This window comes from Muntiacus reevesi, chromosome 21 (genome assembly GCF_963930625.1).
Source record: "Muntiacus reevesi chromosome 21, mMunRee1.1, whole genome shotgun sequence".
NCBI lineage: Eukaryota > Metazoa > Chordata > Mammalia > Artiodactyla > Cervidae > Muntiacus > Muntiacus reevesi.
Window position 1 is genome coordinate 20761181 of NC_089269.1, and position 15440 is coordinate 20776620.

Sequence of the window (15440 nt, forward strand, 5' to 3'; positions counted from 1 at the left end):
CTGTAAAAACAAGCATGCAATCACATCAATGCAGACTTATTTCCTTAAAATTGTCATACTGTATATGATTTATTATGTTAACACTCAACCACATCATATTATTTATGTTCTGTATATTCTGAAAAAGTGCTGCTTGACTGACATCGTCCTTTTTCTTTTGTAAGAAATCAACAAGATAAATGCTTCAACAATCAAAAAAATTAAAAGTCTAACGTTGTCCTTAAAAGATTTATACTTTTCTGATAAATAATCTAAGATACAGCACCCTTGTCTTTCATTTGATATTAATACATGATGTCATACTCAACCATTCTCATTTCCCAAAAATAAATTCCAAGATATTATTCTTAAAACCATAGGCCATCATGCTTTCAGACATCACAAGTATAGCTACCATATTGTCATATTCTTTTTCTTCCTAAAGGTGCAATTCTTGTCAATGGGAAAATAATTTTTATCTAACTGGATTTTTAATCTTTAGCATAGAGTATCAATAAATCTAATGACAACTAATCTAGCATTATTGTCTTTTACTAGGAGAAATAATATGACTTCAGATTGACTCTGTGTCATATTTAAGAATACAGCATTTCTTAATGGTTAAATACATCAAAATTTCAGAAATAATCCAGAGAAAGAGACTTTCACCTTGGAGTTAAAATTATGGCAGAAATTCTCTATCACTCACTGTTTCATATGTTTATACCTCACAAAATGCATAGACAGGAATTTAATATAAAGAATTAGCTCATTTATACAGAAAACATATCTCAAACACTTCTTTTTGGCAAACCAACATAGGTAAGCAGCTCTGGAACTGCCAAATTAAAATTTGTAAATTTTTCGCAAACTAAGAGTTTATTTTAGATTATTATTCAACTGTGGTTGTAATTTAAAACCTGAGGCTGTGCACTGGTTGTTAGCTTAAAATTACCTTTCCTTATAACATTGTGCTTCCATTGTGTAACAAAAATTAACAAGAACTAGAAAAATTTGTTGTTGAACAGTGCTAGGACATACAGACAAAAATACTAATACATGTTATCTACTTATAATATTGGTTTAAGTAATATCTAAAGGGATATAATGGACATTAGAAAATGCTTACTCATGACTGATTACCTACAGCCAAAAAAGTTAAATATGTATCAAATAATGTTTAATTGGATTTATTATATGCACTATATACAGATACTAAAATGTTTCAAAATTGTGCCCTATGGATATTTCAATTTTGTTTAGGCAGGTGAGTCTTCATGGAGCAAATAAATTATAGAATCAAATTAGAGAAATGAATGAAGTCTTTGTGATTCCCAAAATGGTAAAATATTTGTAACAATTTATTGGTAGATGAAGCTAAAATAAGCTAATGGTAGGATCTATATAATTATATAAGACAGCATGTCATGACTGCAATCCATATTCATGGCTCCTGTATCAAATACTATATTTTTAAATAGCAAATTGATACAGCTTTATCAGTATAATCTCAAATATTCCAGAATCTATTCTACAGTAGTTTATTTCAGTTTGTGTTTTTTAGGGCATATGCTTCCAAAACATGTCTTTGAAGATAGACATGTAGAAAACATCATAAACCTCTCACATCTGAATTGAACTTAAGCATGTTAGGTCTTTACCTAATCCTGTTCTTGTGAAAGCTGTCCAGTGGTAGGTTTACAAGATCTTTGATTTAAAGGGAGCCAAAAATGATGGGGTGGGGGAAGCTCTGCATACTTTTTTTTTTCAGTGTACAAAAACAATTCAATATCATGATCCAAGGAGATGATTAACATTGTTAAGGCTGTATATTCAAGCACTGTATGTTAAAAGAGCAATGGTGTGGAATTTAGGCGGTAATAAATGTCCTGCATTATGGATGGTACAGTAATTAAAGAATGATGCTTTCGACTGCTGATTGTTGGCATACACTGGCTACAGATAGCAGTACGATATGGAAGTTAATAAAGGTAGCAGAAGATGGTAGAAATGAATTCTGAAAGATGATAGCCAGTTTTCTCCAGCAGCCAGCCTGGTACACAAAATTCAGAATCTTGGCCTGCATTTTAAATGAAATATTCTTTTTTTTCTTCAGCATTGACTTGGCTGCCCTCAGCATTGATAATGGCTGTGTCAGCATCTGGCGCATCTTCCGCTCCTTTAGCTTCATTTGTTAAATATGTTCCTGTGGGTGTTGGAAGAAAACCATGTTAGTTTTGTCAGAGTGGTAAAATAACCAGTATTAAAGTCACATTCATTTAGGAAGAAACTTACACCAGATTTCTTATCTGTTGAAACATATTCTGAGGTGTAAGAAACCATACAATTCACTCTTCTAAAGCTGTACACTTTCTTTCGGTTTTCAGGTGTATGTTGCAGATGAAGCTGTGTCCAGGTTAACTAGAGGCAACCGCCAAACTGGCATGGGTAATGAGTACTTTGATTTATTTAATGATGGCTACAGACCATCATTGCTACCACTCCGCTGTAGCAATCAGGGCCCTTTGTTCAGATGTTGATAATGATCACATCAAATGTGTCAACATGCATTTTGGTAACTCCATTTAAAAGTAGATTATACCAATAGTTTTCTACCTAACCCATTGCAAAAAATCACATATTTTCCTCATTAATATAGCCATATATGTGTCCATAAACTTACAAACAGAAATATTACCAAATGTTTAATATTAGAGTTGAATTTCAGTCCTAGAGACATACTACAAACTTGCTCCCATGTGTGTGTGTATATATATATATATATATATTTTTTTTTTTTTTTTTCCTGAACCAATGATTCACTCTGTGACTTCTTGCTATTGGCCAAGTATTATTTTGTTAAGCCAATCCAACTTTAATGTTGAGTAAAATAATTAAGAATTCTCTGAAATAATTTAGTATTCAGATTTCTCTGTTTCAACACTCATCACACAAAACACATGCACACATACACACACACACACAGAATAACATTTCATGATGAAGCTGGTCTTTAGAATTTTTTTTTGCCAAATTTAAGAATGCCTTATTATATGTAACCTACCTTTATGTCTTGCCAGATATCGTCCAAGCAAAAATATAGAACATAGAGTGACAAATACAACTACAGCCACAATTCCTCCTATTAGAGCATGATCAGGGCCAGTCTGGCCAGCCAGAGCATTGGGATCTTGAAAAAAGAGAAAAAATATTGTTTTAGTTAGTGTGATTTTAGACCTGGAGTACATATCTGCGTTAGAATGAGTTGTTTTGGAAAGTAGCACATTAAAATAAAGTTTTTTTAAACCTGTATTACACCAATCATCTAGTCAACAGATATTGAGCATATAAAATTTGACACGTAAATTACCATTGCCACTGAGTTTACATTTTAAGGGACAGACAGTAAACAAGTACACGTATATGATTTTCTATAGTTATATGCCTTTTCTTTCTCCTCTTCTCCACCTGAAAGTATGTGTATTTTTAAATGTGACAAACACAACCATATCATTTAAAAATACAATTATGCATAGGAAAGGCTGGGATTAGAGATTATAACAATTTTACAAATATAAATATTATACAAATTATACAAATATTATTTTATACAAATACATTATACAAATGCTATTTAAAGCTGAGGAAACTGATGAACTCCCTAAGGGAGAGAGTCTAGACAGAGAGGAGAAAAAGTGAAAATTGAGACCTGAAAAGTTCCCATATTTAAAGCCTGACAGAAGTTGCTTCCAGAAGAGTAGATTGAGAAGGAGAGAAAAGTGGGATAGGAAGGGATCCTGGTGCACAAACAGTAATTGATTAAAGGAAAGATCATTTTTTAAGGAGAGGGGGGTGTTACAAGCTGTGTTGTATTATCGATTGAAGGAGGAAGATGAGTACTCAACATTGAGGGTTAAATGTCTGTTGTACTCATAGCTTTTAAGGGAAGTGGTTGGAAAGATTAGATTACTGATACACTTTTATGTTCTGCTTTTGTTAGGATATTATAGGAAAGAGCTGAGCCTAGTAGAGGATGGCCAGTTTTCAAGCAGAAATAAAAAGATCAAAGGAAGCTCAGATGTGAGTACTTAAAAGTTTGGAAAATCAACTATTTATAAAAGTTGCATAATAAGAGATAAAACTAAATGAAGTTATGAGCAACAAAATACACTGAGGCTCAGCTCTGTGGCAAAGGTCAGATTGAGTATACTGCCTACCATCCAGGGTCCACTGTGTGCATACCTTCATGAGAGCTGTGTACAGTCTACAATCTACAAGAGAGCTTCAGAGGGAGACAGGAAATAAATAAGTTAGGTCTGGCAATTCTGTTCTCAAAAAGTCTTGAAATATGGTTATAGGTACTAGAATCTGACAAATAGATTAGGAGTCTAGTTTGTTTTTAATGAAACTACTGTGCCAAAGAAGCACATACTTAGTTAGAAGAGAAATAAAAAGAAAGAAAAATCTGATAATTGAAACATCAAAAACTTCTAGACTCCCAAACGTGGTGAAAACAAGAAGTGGCCTGTAGGACCTGTGTAGTCCCCATGAAAGCATATGACCAAACACCCACTTCCAGTGTGGCCACAGAGCATGAATGACAAGGCTGAACTTCTGTGAGATAGACTTGGAAGAAGGCAAAAAGAATGATCAGAAGAGAAGCTAGTTTCTTTAGGGACTATAACTGTTGCCAAGGCAAAGGGGACTTTTCATGACAGTCTGAAATATTTCCATAATTATTATGGATCAGTGACTACTCGGTGTTTCCCATTGTTCCTTATTTCCAAAAGAGAACATTTATACTAAGGAGGGTTTTTTCCTGGAGCTTCCCTGGTAGCTCAGCTGGTAAAGAATTCGCCTGCAATGCAGGAGACCCTGGTTTCATCCCTGGGTTGGAAAGTTCCCCTGCAGGAGGGCGTGGCAACCCACTCCAGTATCCTTGCCTGGAGAATCCCCAGGGACAGAGGAGCCTGGCGGGCTACAGTCCATGGGGTTGCAGTCGGACACAACTGAGTGAGTAAACTCACCACAGGGCTTTTCCTGACTCTTCCTATCACTGTATTTTGTGCATGGGGTGGAAAAGAGCACTGAAACGTGTTTTGGTTCATTTATCCCTGAGCTAATGCATCCGGAGACGATGAAGATAATTGTGCATGTTTGAGGACCTTGATCATTGAATTGTGTAAACTAGTTTGATGGGACTCTAGGTTATCTCTTGGACAGGGTAGGGCAATGGTTTATGTGAGAAAAAGAAGGTAAAAAATATTTGGTGATCAGAAGGCTATTATGGGCAGACATTTCCAGCTGATAACAAATTTGCTTCCTTTATTTTTCAGTGTACAGAGCTAGACATTTACCAACTTCATTGGCAGTTGCATGTTAACCATATGATTTGTGTTCTAGACCGGTGAAAGAAGGCCCAGCGAATAAGTGTCCCACATGTAACCATCCAGAGTGATAGCAGGAGGTACGAGTTGAAAATAAAAGAACCACAAGAATAAGTCAGGTCATACGTCACTGAATTTCCACCTGGAAGAAAATTGTTCCCCAACTAATAATATAGGCATCATCAGACTGCTTGAGGGGAAAAGGAAAAGCTTTATTTTCAAACACTGAACATTAAAAAAAGTAAAATTGTTACAACAGCTGTTTGTTAATTTAGCTTTCTATTATACAGGAGCAAAAAATAAATCTGCCATGCCTCTGAATACCCTATTCCTAGCTTAGATATATCAGAATTAGTTTCAAATTCCACCTCCTGCTCAAGTTCCCAAATACAAATAATCATAAATTAGGTCCATTTTATTTGCTGAATATCTCAGAACTGAGCACCTTTTTGGGAGCTGAGAAATCACTCTTGCTAGTACATCTGTACTTGTCTTCTTTCCTGAAGGTAAGTTCTGAGAAGTGGTATTGCTGGATCAGAGAATGTAAACATTTTAAAAGAATTTTGATAAACATTGTCAAATTATATTGCAGAAAAATTGTGTAAATTCATCCTTCACCAACACCGCATGAATTCTCATATAGTATTAGCAGCAGATACTCCAGGAGGTGCAGTGGTAAACAATTTGCCTGCCAATGCAGAATACGCAAGATATATGGGTTCAATCCCTGGGTTGGGAAGATCCTCTGGAGAAGGAAATGTCAACCCGCTTCAGTATCTTTGCCAGGACAATCTGATGGACAGAGGAGCCTGGCGGGATACAGTTCATGGGCTCACAAAGGGTCAGACACACACTGAGCACACACACACACATACTATAATTAAATAAAAAATTGTCTAGTATAATATTGAAGTGTTAAATATTTAGTATTATTAAATTAGAAGTTAACATAAATGTGTCTAAATATATATATTTCCTACATTACTGCATTAATTTTGCACTGTTTATTTATGAAATCTATTTTCCATTCAAAATTTCTGTTTTAATGGCTCTCTCCATAAGAAAGATGAACATTTTAAGCAGCTTATTTTTATATACCTTCATTTTATGGTCTTTTCATCCATAAATACATCTTACAATTTTATGTAATCAAATCTATCCAAGTTTTGTATTATGACGTCTGACTTGTGGATCCTGACTTGAAATGCTTTTGCCATGATAATATTATACACATAAGGATTTCTGTTATCATCTAACACTTTTATCATTTTATTTTAATCTATCTAAAATGTATTTTGGTCTGTGATTTGAGGCTGAGGTATACAATATGACTTTAATTCTTCTGTGACAGACAGTTGTATCTCACATTATTTCTTTCATCAATATCTTTGTCACTTACCATAAACTAAATGTCTACCTATTTTGTGTGTTTCTGCATCTTCTTGTCTATTTTATGTGAGGGATCTATATATATGCAATCCTATGCTAATACTGTAGGTTTTTTAAAAATCGTTTTGCTGTCTTGGAGAAGAAGTCTCAGGTCAGAATATTTTTGAAAGAAACAAAAATACAATAGATTGCTTATTGGAATTGTACTGATTTACAGGTAGATTTCTTTTATATGGGCTTCCCTGGTGACTCAGTTGCCTGCTATGCAGGAGACCCAGGTTCACTCCTTAGATCAGGAAGACCCCCTGGAGGAGGAAATGCCAACCCACTCCAATATTCTTGCCTGGGAACTCTTAGGACAGAGGAGCCTGGTGGGCTACAGTCCATGGAGTTGCAAAGAGTTGGACATGACTGAGAAGCTAACACTTTCACTTTCACTTTCATTTTTCCTTTTATATAGTGCATTTTCCAAGATCATGGCATGACTTCAATTATTTAAGCTTTTAGTGTCTTTTAGTAAATTGTATAGTTTTCTGATATAGGACCTACATATTTTTATTAATGTCATTTCTCATTAAAAATATTATTTTCAGTATTTTGAAAGATTTTAATATTTTTAAATGTTATTACTTTTTCATTAAATTCAAACTTTATTTTATTCCATTCATGGTTTTGTACTCTGTTTTCTAAAGCATTATATCTAGCATTTGTAAAAGTTATATTTTTCATTTTTATTTCTTCACCATCAAACTCAGTTTTATATATTATTTTTCTAATGAACTAGTTAGTACTTTGTGAACAGTAATGACAATTACATTCTGATTCTGATGATCTCAGAAATGCATCAAAAATTTAAATAGACTAGCTGCAATCCTCCTTTTGACATTGTTTACTCTACTTATATCAATATCAAGAGTCACTTTTACAGTTTCTATTGATCTAAAATTAGATAAAAAAGATATTCATATCATCACCCCTTGACCATATGAAGCACACACCTTGTCAAAAGAAAATTTCATGATGACAGCATCTTTGATTCTTGAATATCTGAGAATTATTGTATTGTCAATAAACACTGAACTGGCTAAAGAATCCCTGTTTTTTATCTTTTTGAATTAATAATAATGAAAAACAAATTGTTAGTGTCAGTATTTTGACAATTTGTTTTGACTCCCTTTCCTACTAAATAACTCAGAAATCATTTGCATTTGTCTTGCCACCTTCTCCTCCAAGATAAATCTGAAATTGCTGACTTTTTAAAGTGACCTGCATTTTTCACATCATTGCTGTTGCAATATTTGGGTTTTGCTCCACTATATTTGGAAATTTTAGCTGAATATGTTTTGTGATTTGTCTCTAGTCAGAATTTTGCTTTACTTGCAAACATATTTTTTTATTAAAATCAGTTAAGATCATTTGCTTTTGACTTATGAATTTTTTTTTCTACTCTATTTTTGATTAACAACTGTTCTTTCCATTTCCTTTCTTGGAAAATCAAATTACACAATGGTAGAAACTCCATATTTTATGCTGCATGTATGTCTTCCCCTCTTTCCTATTTTAAAAACTATTTTACTAATTTTATGTTTTGCTTTATCATGTTTTCCAAGCTTATTATCTGTTTCGATGATTTTACTTTCTATCACAATTTTTCCTTATTACTTCCTAAAGGATTTTGTTCTGACTGACTTTGGTTTATCTACACCATCTATTTAATATCACCCTGTTTTTACTTAGTAGATATTTTAACCAGTTTGACAAGAAAAAGTGATAGTTTGACAATATTTTCCTCATTTTAGTATAATAATTCTATTTAAATATCTGGGAAAATGATTTTTCTTGGTGAGCATGTATTATTTCTCTTATTGCACTCATTTTTCATGGGATGCAGATTGAATTTTGAAATTCTGTTTACACATCATTGCATTTTCTTTTCTTGTTTTCACTCTTAATGTTGACATGTTCAGAAGAGGGATTCTCTTTCCTGAGGCTGGTGTTCATTCCTGGTCAGCTGTAATGCTGTGGACCACTACAGCTACAAAAATGATTTTTGTAACTGACAGATGAATCATATGACATCGGTACCTAGTGAATGGTTTGAAGAAAGAGCCCTGAGATGTAGATCACTCTTTGTGAAAGATTTCACTGATTTTAAACACTTTTACTTAAAATCTTCACTTTCATATTAAAGTTTCACATAACATGTAATCCTTCACCCCTTTTTTGTACAATTTATACAAAGAAAACTTGATAGATTAGAATTCACGTTAAATCAATAAAAATTTGTTATGTTCTTTATTGAATATTTTCACTGGTTTCAAATGCTTTTATATAAATAGAAATAAGGCAGAAAAAAACATTATATATATATATATATATATATATATATATATTTGACCCTACTGATGAGTGTTCTGCATATACTTTTATAATCTATAAAAGAAAGCTTTCAACCTTTAGCCTTCATCTCATAAACAAAATAAGTCAACATATAGTCCTAGGATTTTTAAGGTTTCAAAGTTAGTATAGTTACAGAGACTGCTACTTTGCATGTCTACTTGTAAATGTAGTTTTTCAAGCTAACACTTTTGGCTATGCTCTTTATTTTTCCCCCATAACTGTTAAACTAAAAGTCTATCCTTAATTTCTATTTTTAGCAACTGAAACAAGTGATTGTGACTGAGGATCAAATAAATATCACTTGAGCAAGGCAGAGATAATATGTAACAGAAATGGCTAAGTCTCAGTGGGAATCTCTCATACATCTTCTCTCTCGTGCCCTTCCTAGTGTCATAGCAATAAAAAGATGAAGTATAACCTTCTGAAGTTTCTGTATAGGTTGCAGAGTCTATATTATTATTCAGATAAAAATACCCTGTGTCTTTAAAGACCATTATTCATCATCAAGCATTGACCTTAGGACTTGCTGGAGTTAGCCTGTTAACATGGTTGTCAGCAAATTCTAATAGATTTGGCAATAATTTAGAAATCTTTTCTACTTGAGACAATGCACAGGACATGAATATTGTGGAATTAAAACTTTCTGAGGAGTAAAACCCTGGAGGTCCAGTGGTTAGGACTTCATGCTTCCACTGCAGTAGGCACTGGTTTGATCCTAGGTTGGGAACTAAATTCCCACAAGCTGCGCAGTAGAACCAAAACAATCCAAAAACAAACAAAAACTTTCTGAGCATCAAATCTTTCAGTTAGGGTCACTGGACTTTCAATAGAGGATTCCAAAGAGAATCATGTTAAATAACAATATTTGTGATTAGTAATTTTTGGCATTTAGAAGAGTAGAAAATATTTAAAAATCGTAAAATGGAGAAGTGCTAAATTATGTGGGGTTTCCCAGGTGGCTCTAGGGGTAAAGAACCCATCTGCCTCTGCAGGAGACTTAAGAGATGCTGGTTCGATCCCCAAATTGGGAAGATCCTTTGGAGGAGGGCTTGGTAACCCACTCAAGTATTCTTGCCCAGAGTATCCCATGGACAGAAGAGCCTTGCAGGCTACAGTCCACGGGGTCACAAAGAACAGGACATGACTGAAGTGGCTTAGCACACACAGCCTGCACTAAATTATTTAATTACATCTCTAAAATCCTTGCTGGGGTTTTCTACCATCATGTGTCTAGTCTGTCATGTTTTGTTCCTATTAATAAGAAGTGAAAACAGTAAAGAAAGAATACCTAAGTAAGTTTTCAAGGTCAAGCAAGGAGAAAGTAAAAACACTGCACCCATTTTAATCCTAGTATTAGAATTATTTTACAAAACATATTTTATTATACATGATTTTTCATTTTAATAAAATAGTAACAGAAATGAAAAATTTATGTAAATATTTTTAAATTAGGTTCTGAGACCATTTTTAAAAGAAAATGATCATCCTTATATAGTAAAATAAATGTTTTCAAAGCCAAACTTGGATTATCGTTATAATTTTTAAAACTGATAAATCTTCAAGGACATACACTATAACAAGCATGTTAATTCATCTCTTTGTATTTGAAAAGACATTTTTATGTTTCTTTTCTTACTAAAATCTAATAAAAACTAACTACAAAATTGTTTAAACTTCAGAGTTTAGAACTGGAATTTAATTAAATATTGAAAAATAGAGTTGGAAAAGCTAGGATGACCAGAAAAGGATAAATTAGTGAGGAGAAGCAAATGCCTCTTACGCAAAAGTCCCCAAATCTAGTTTCCTAGTAACAACCACCAGTGTCATGGAATGTCAAAATTTAAACAAAGGAAGAGTAGAATAAATTTAAACAAAATATAATACTGGAATATAAGGGTCACTTGAACAATAAAGCCACTTCTGTTCATTTCATTCACTCAGTCATGTCCAACTCTTTGCAACCCCATAGACTGCACTACGTCAGGCCTCCCTGTCCCTCGACATCTCCTGGAGCTTGCTCAAATTCATGCCCATCAAGTCGGTGATGCTATCCAACGATCTCATCCTCTGTTGTCTACTTCTCTCTTGCCTTCAGTCTTTTCCAGCATTAGGATCTTTTCCAAAAAGTCAGTTCTTCCCACTATGTGGCCAAAATATTGGAACTTCAGCTTATCAGTCCTTCCAATGAATTTTCAGGACTGATTTCCTTTAGAATTGAGTGGTTGGATCGCCTTGCAGGCCAAGGAACTTTCAAGAGTCTTCTCCAACACCACAGTTCAAAAGCATCAATTTTTTGGCTCTCAGCTTTCTTTATGGTCCAACTCTCACATAGATCTCATAATATAAGCCACTTTTGTTGATATTTTATGTTTGTTTTGGAGTTTATGTGTGCTCGATCACTCAGTCATGTCCTACTTTTGTTGACCCCATGGACTATAGCCCACTGGACTCCTCTGTCCATGGGATATCCCAGGCAAGAATACTGGAGTAGGTTGCCATTTCCTCCTCCAGGTAATCTTCCAGGCACAGGGATCAAACTAACATCTCCTGCATCTCCTGCATTGGAAGGCAGATCCTTTACCACTGAGCCACCTGGGAAGCCATATATACACATATATAAAATATATATATACATATATATAAAATATACATGTAAAATGTTGACTTAGAGACTCATAGTTATTGCTTATATAAAGATTGATAAACTCTTTAACAGCTTGCCTAAGCAAGTTTGGGGATTAATTTTTGAAGAGTTTTTTGAAATTATTATGAAAATTGTTTGTAAGATGTGTCAGATGACTCCTATTTTGAGAAAAAGAGTTTGTTGTGGTAATTTTTCCAGGCATTGTATCTTTTCACATAATTTCATTCTCATTTCTTCGGTCATGAAGAGGAATTCAGTCCCCACTCATACTAAATGACCTTCCTGCTGGTGCATTCATTCAGTGAGATAGTCTTCTTTCCCTTTAGTTATGCAAAGTCTGAACAACAGTGAGTAGTCTCCATGCCAATCAGTCATGAATTACTTCGCTCCGAAGCTTTTTATCTTGAATTAATTCACTTAACTTTAGTTTTATCTTCCCCCAAAGATATAAGGCTTCTTGAAGATAAAAGTTGGGTCTTACAAAAGCAAAGAGGAACTAAAGAGACCCTTGATGAAGGTGAAAGAGGGGAGTGAAAAAGCTGGCTTAAAACTCAACATTTATAAAAAACAAGATTATGGCATCCAGTCCCATCACTTCATAGCAAATAGATGGGGGAAAAAAATGGAAACAGTGACAGACTTTATTTTATTGGGCTTCAGAATCACTGCAGATGGTGGCTGCAGCCATGAAATTAAAAGACACTTGCTCCTTGGAAGAAAAGCTATGACAAACATAGACAGCATATTAAAAAGCAGAGACATAACTTTGTTGACAAAGCTCTGTATAATCAAAGCTATGCTTTTTCCAGTAGTCATGGTTGGATGTGAGAACTAGACCATAAAGAAGGCTGAGCAAAAAAGAATTGATGCTTTTGAACTGTGGTGTTGGAGAAGACTCTTGAGAGTCCCTTGGATAGCAAAGGGATCAAACCAGTTAAAAATAAAGGAAATCAACCCTGAATATTCATTGGAAGGACTAATGCTGAAGCTGAAGCTCCAATCCTTTGGCCACCTGGTGTGAAGAACAAACACCCTGGAAAAGACCCTGATGCTAGGAAAGATTGATGGCAGGAAGAGAAGGGGGTGACAGAGGATGAGATGGTTGGATGGCATCATCAACTTAATGGACATGAGTTTAAGCAAGCTCTAGGAGATAGTGAAGAACAGGGAAGCCCGGCTTGCTGCAGTCCATGGGGTCACAAGAGTTGGACACAACTGAGTGACTGAGCAACAACAACAACACTCATAATATAGGTGGAACAGCACTTTTACACAGTTCTTGAAACCAAGCAAATTGAGTGAGCAGTAGATAATATTCAATACTTATACTGAATTCCGGACAGAACTGAGATCTTTAGACACTGGTTTGTTCTGCTGACCAATACATGGCCACTCTCATGGTATTAAATTATTTGTTTAAATATAATAATTCTGCTGATATCTAAATATTTTAGAGATTAGTGCTTAGCAATAATGACCCATCTAGATTTGTACCTAATGCATTGGATAATTTGATCCTAACATAAACTAGAATATTGTCATGCACTTAAGATTCTACTTTCCCCGCTTTAAATATAATAGCACTGCTTCAGAAAGAGGGTCACTACAGTAAAACATTAAAAATAGTTATACATAATTTATGAAAAACAACTATACTGTCCTTTGGCAGTATATGACATTGGGAAATTCCCTGGCAAAAAATAAATCACCATATTCACTCAAAGTTCATCTATTATTTTTAAATTTTATGTACAGTTACTGTTTCTGACATAAACACTTAAGACAAAACTCTGAAAGTTATAAAACATTAAAATATATTCTTCTTTGTGTGTATACTGATTTATACATACTTCTTTTTTTTAACTATAAACAATGTCTACTCAGACTCTAAATCCAAGAGTTCTAAATTAATGCTGCATCATACAACAGGTTTTCAGTAATAAGAAAAAAAAAAATCTAAGCAAGCCCAACACGTAGCCCTTCACCTCATAAAAGTTTATTGTGCTATAAATTTCTTTGCATACAAAACTCTTAAACAACAAACACCATCACATGTTTCTAGGTATTGGTAGCCCATAGACTTCCTAGTCAGAAAGTTTTGACCATAATTATAAAGTCACTGTTTTGTTTGTTCGCTTCATTCTGAATTTGGTGTTTCAAGGTTGTTTAGCTTAGAGATATAATCGATTTATAAAATGTTTCAGCAAGTGAAGTGTGACTGTCAGAGGTGCAGAAGTGAGGTGATGTTATATCCTAGAGTAATTTCACACATTAAGCAATAGATTTCCTCTTCTGAGGAACACCCCCTCAAGATCCAGTCCTCATTCGTTATGACTTACAGGTTACCCAATTACATAACAACCGACTTTATTAGCTTGTATTTATAAATAGTAAATAGTGTGCTAGGCCCGAACAAAATATATACTTGAGTAAAATACTTCATCTATCCTTGAGATAAAAATTTAACTAGAAACTTTCTCCATATGTGATCATATTTTTGGATAAAGTAGGTTCTAGCATAATTCTCTTCACTTTGCCAGTCTTTTTTTCTCTGGTAAAACCAAGATAATATTTCCTTGACTACTTTGAAAGAGGAACATTTTCAACTCAAGAATTTTAACAATCCAGAGAGGACTCTCAATCAGCAGAGGCTGTAGCTAGTAGGACCGGGGCCTTGACAAAATGCTTCACTTCATTTAGCACTGACATACAAAACAGGAGAGAACTTGCCAGAAGGAGGTTACCTGTGTGAGAACGTAAGGGAGGTGAAGGAGAGGAATGGTTTTTCAGGTTATGCGAGTCATCCAAATGGGAACAGTGTAAGTTCCGAGGTACACATGGAGTGATTTGCTGCTTGTAAGTTCAGTTCAGTCGCTCAGTCATGTCAGACTCATTGCGACCCCATGAACCGCAGCACGCCAGGCTTCCCTGTCCATCACCAGCTCCCAGAGTTAACCCAAACCCATGTCCAACGAGTCACTGATGTCATCCAATCATCTCAGCCTCTGTTGTCCCCTTCTGCTCCTGCCTTCAGGCTTTCCCAGATTCAGGATCTTTTCCAATGAGTCAGCACTTTGCATCAGGTGGCCAAATTATTGGAGTTTCAGCTTCAACATCAGTCCTTCCAATGAACACCCAGGACTGATCTCCTTTAGAATGGACAGGTTGGATCTCCTTGCAGTCCAAGGGACTCTCAAGGGTCTTCTCCAACACCATAGTTCAAAAGCATCAATTCTTCGGTGCTCAGCTGTCTTTATAGTCCAACTCTCACATCCATACATGACTCATGGAAAAACCATAGCTTTGACTAGATGGACCTTTGTTGGCAAAGTAATGTCTCTGCTTTTTAATATGCTATCTAGGTTGGTCATAACTTTCCTTCCAAGGAGTAAGCATCTTTTAATGGCTGCAATAACGATTTGTAGTCGTTTTGGAGCCCAGAAAAATAAAGTCTGACACTGTTTCCACTGTTTCCCCATCTATCTGCCATGAAGGGACCGGATGCCATGATCTTAGTTTTCTGAATATTGAGCTTTAAACCAACGTTTTCACTCTCCTCTTTCACTTTCATCAAGACGCTCTTTAGTTCTTCTTCATTTTCTGCCATAAGCGTGGTGTCATCTGCATATCTAAGGTTATTG

General features: G+C 34.8%; 1 protein-coding gene across 2 annotated transcripts in view; it reads right to left on the reverse strand.

The window, feature by feature from the left end:
- Positions 1-2066: 2066 nt before the first annotated feature.
- The window catches only part of CADM2 (cell adhesion molecule 2), a 368057-nt gene continuing 354683 nt past the window's right edge, over positions 2067-15440 (reverse strand). For both annotated transcript variants that reach the window (XM_065913660.1, XM_065913661.1), the window contains 2 exons: positions 3044-3169; positions 2067-2185 (listed from right to left, as the gene is read on the reverse strand). In XM_065913660.1, coding sequence (XP_065769732.1) covers positions 2067-2185; positions 3044-3169 — 245 coding nt within the window. The remainder of the gene's footprint in view (positions 2186-3043; positions 3170-15440) is intronic.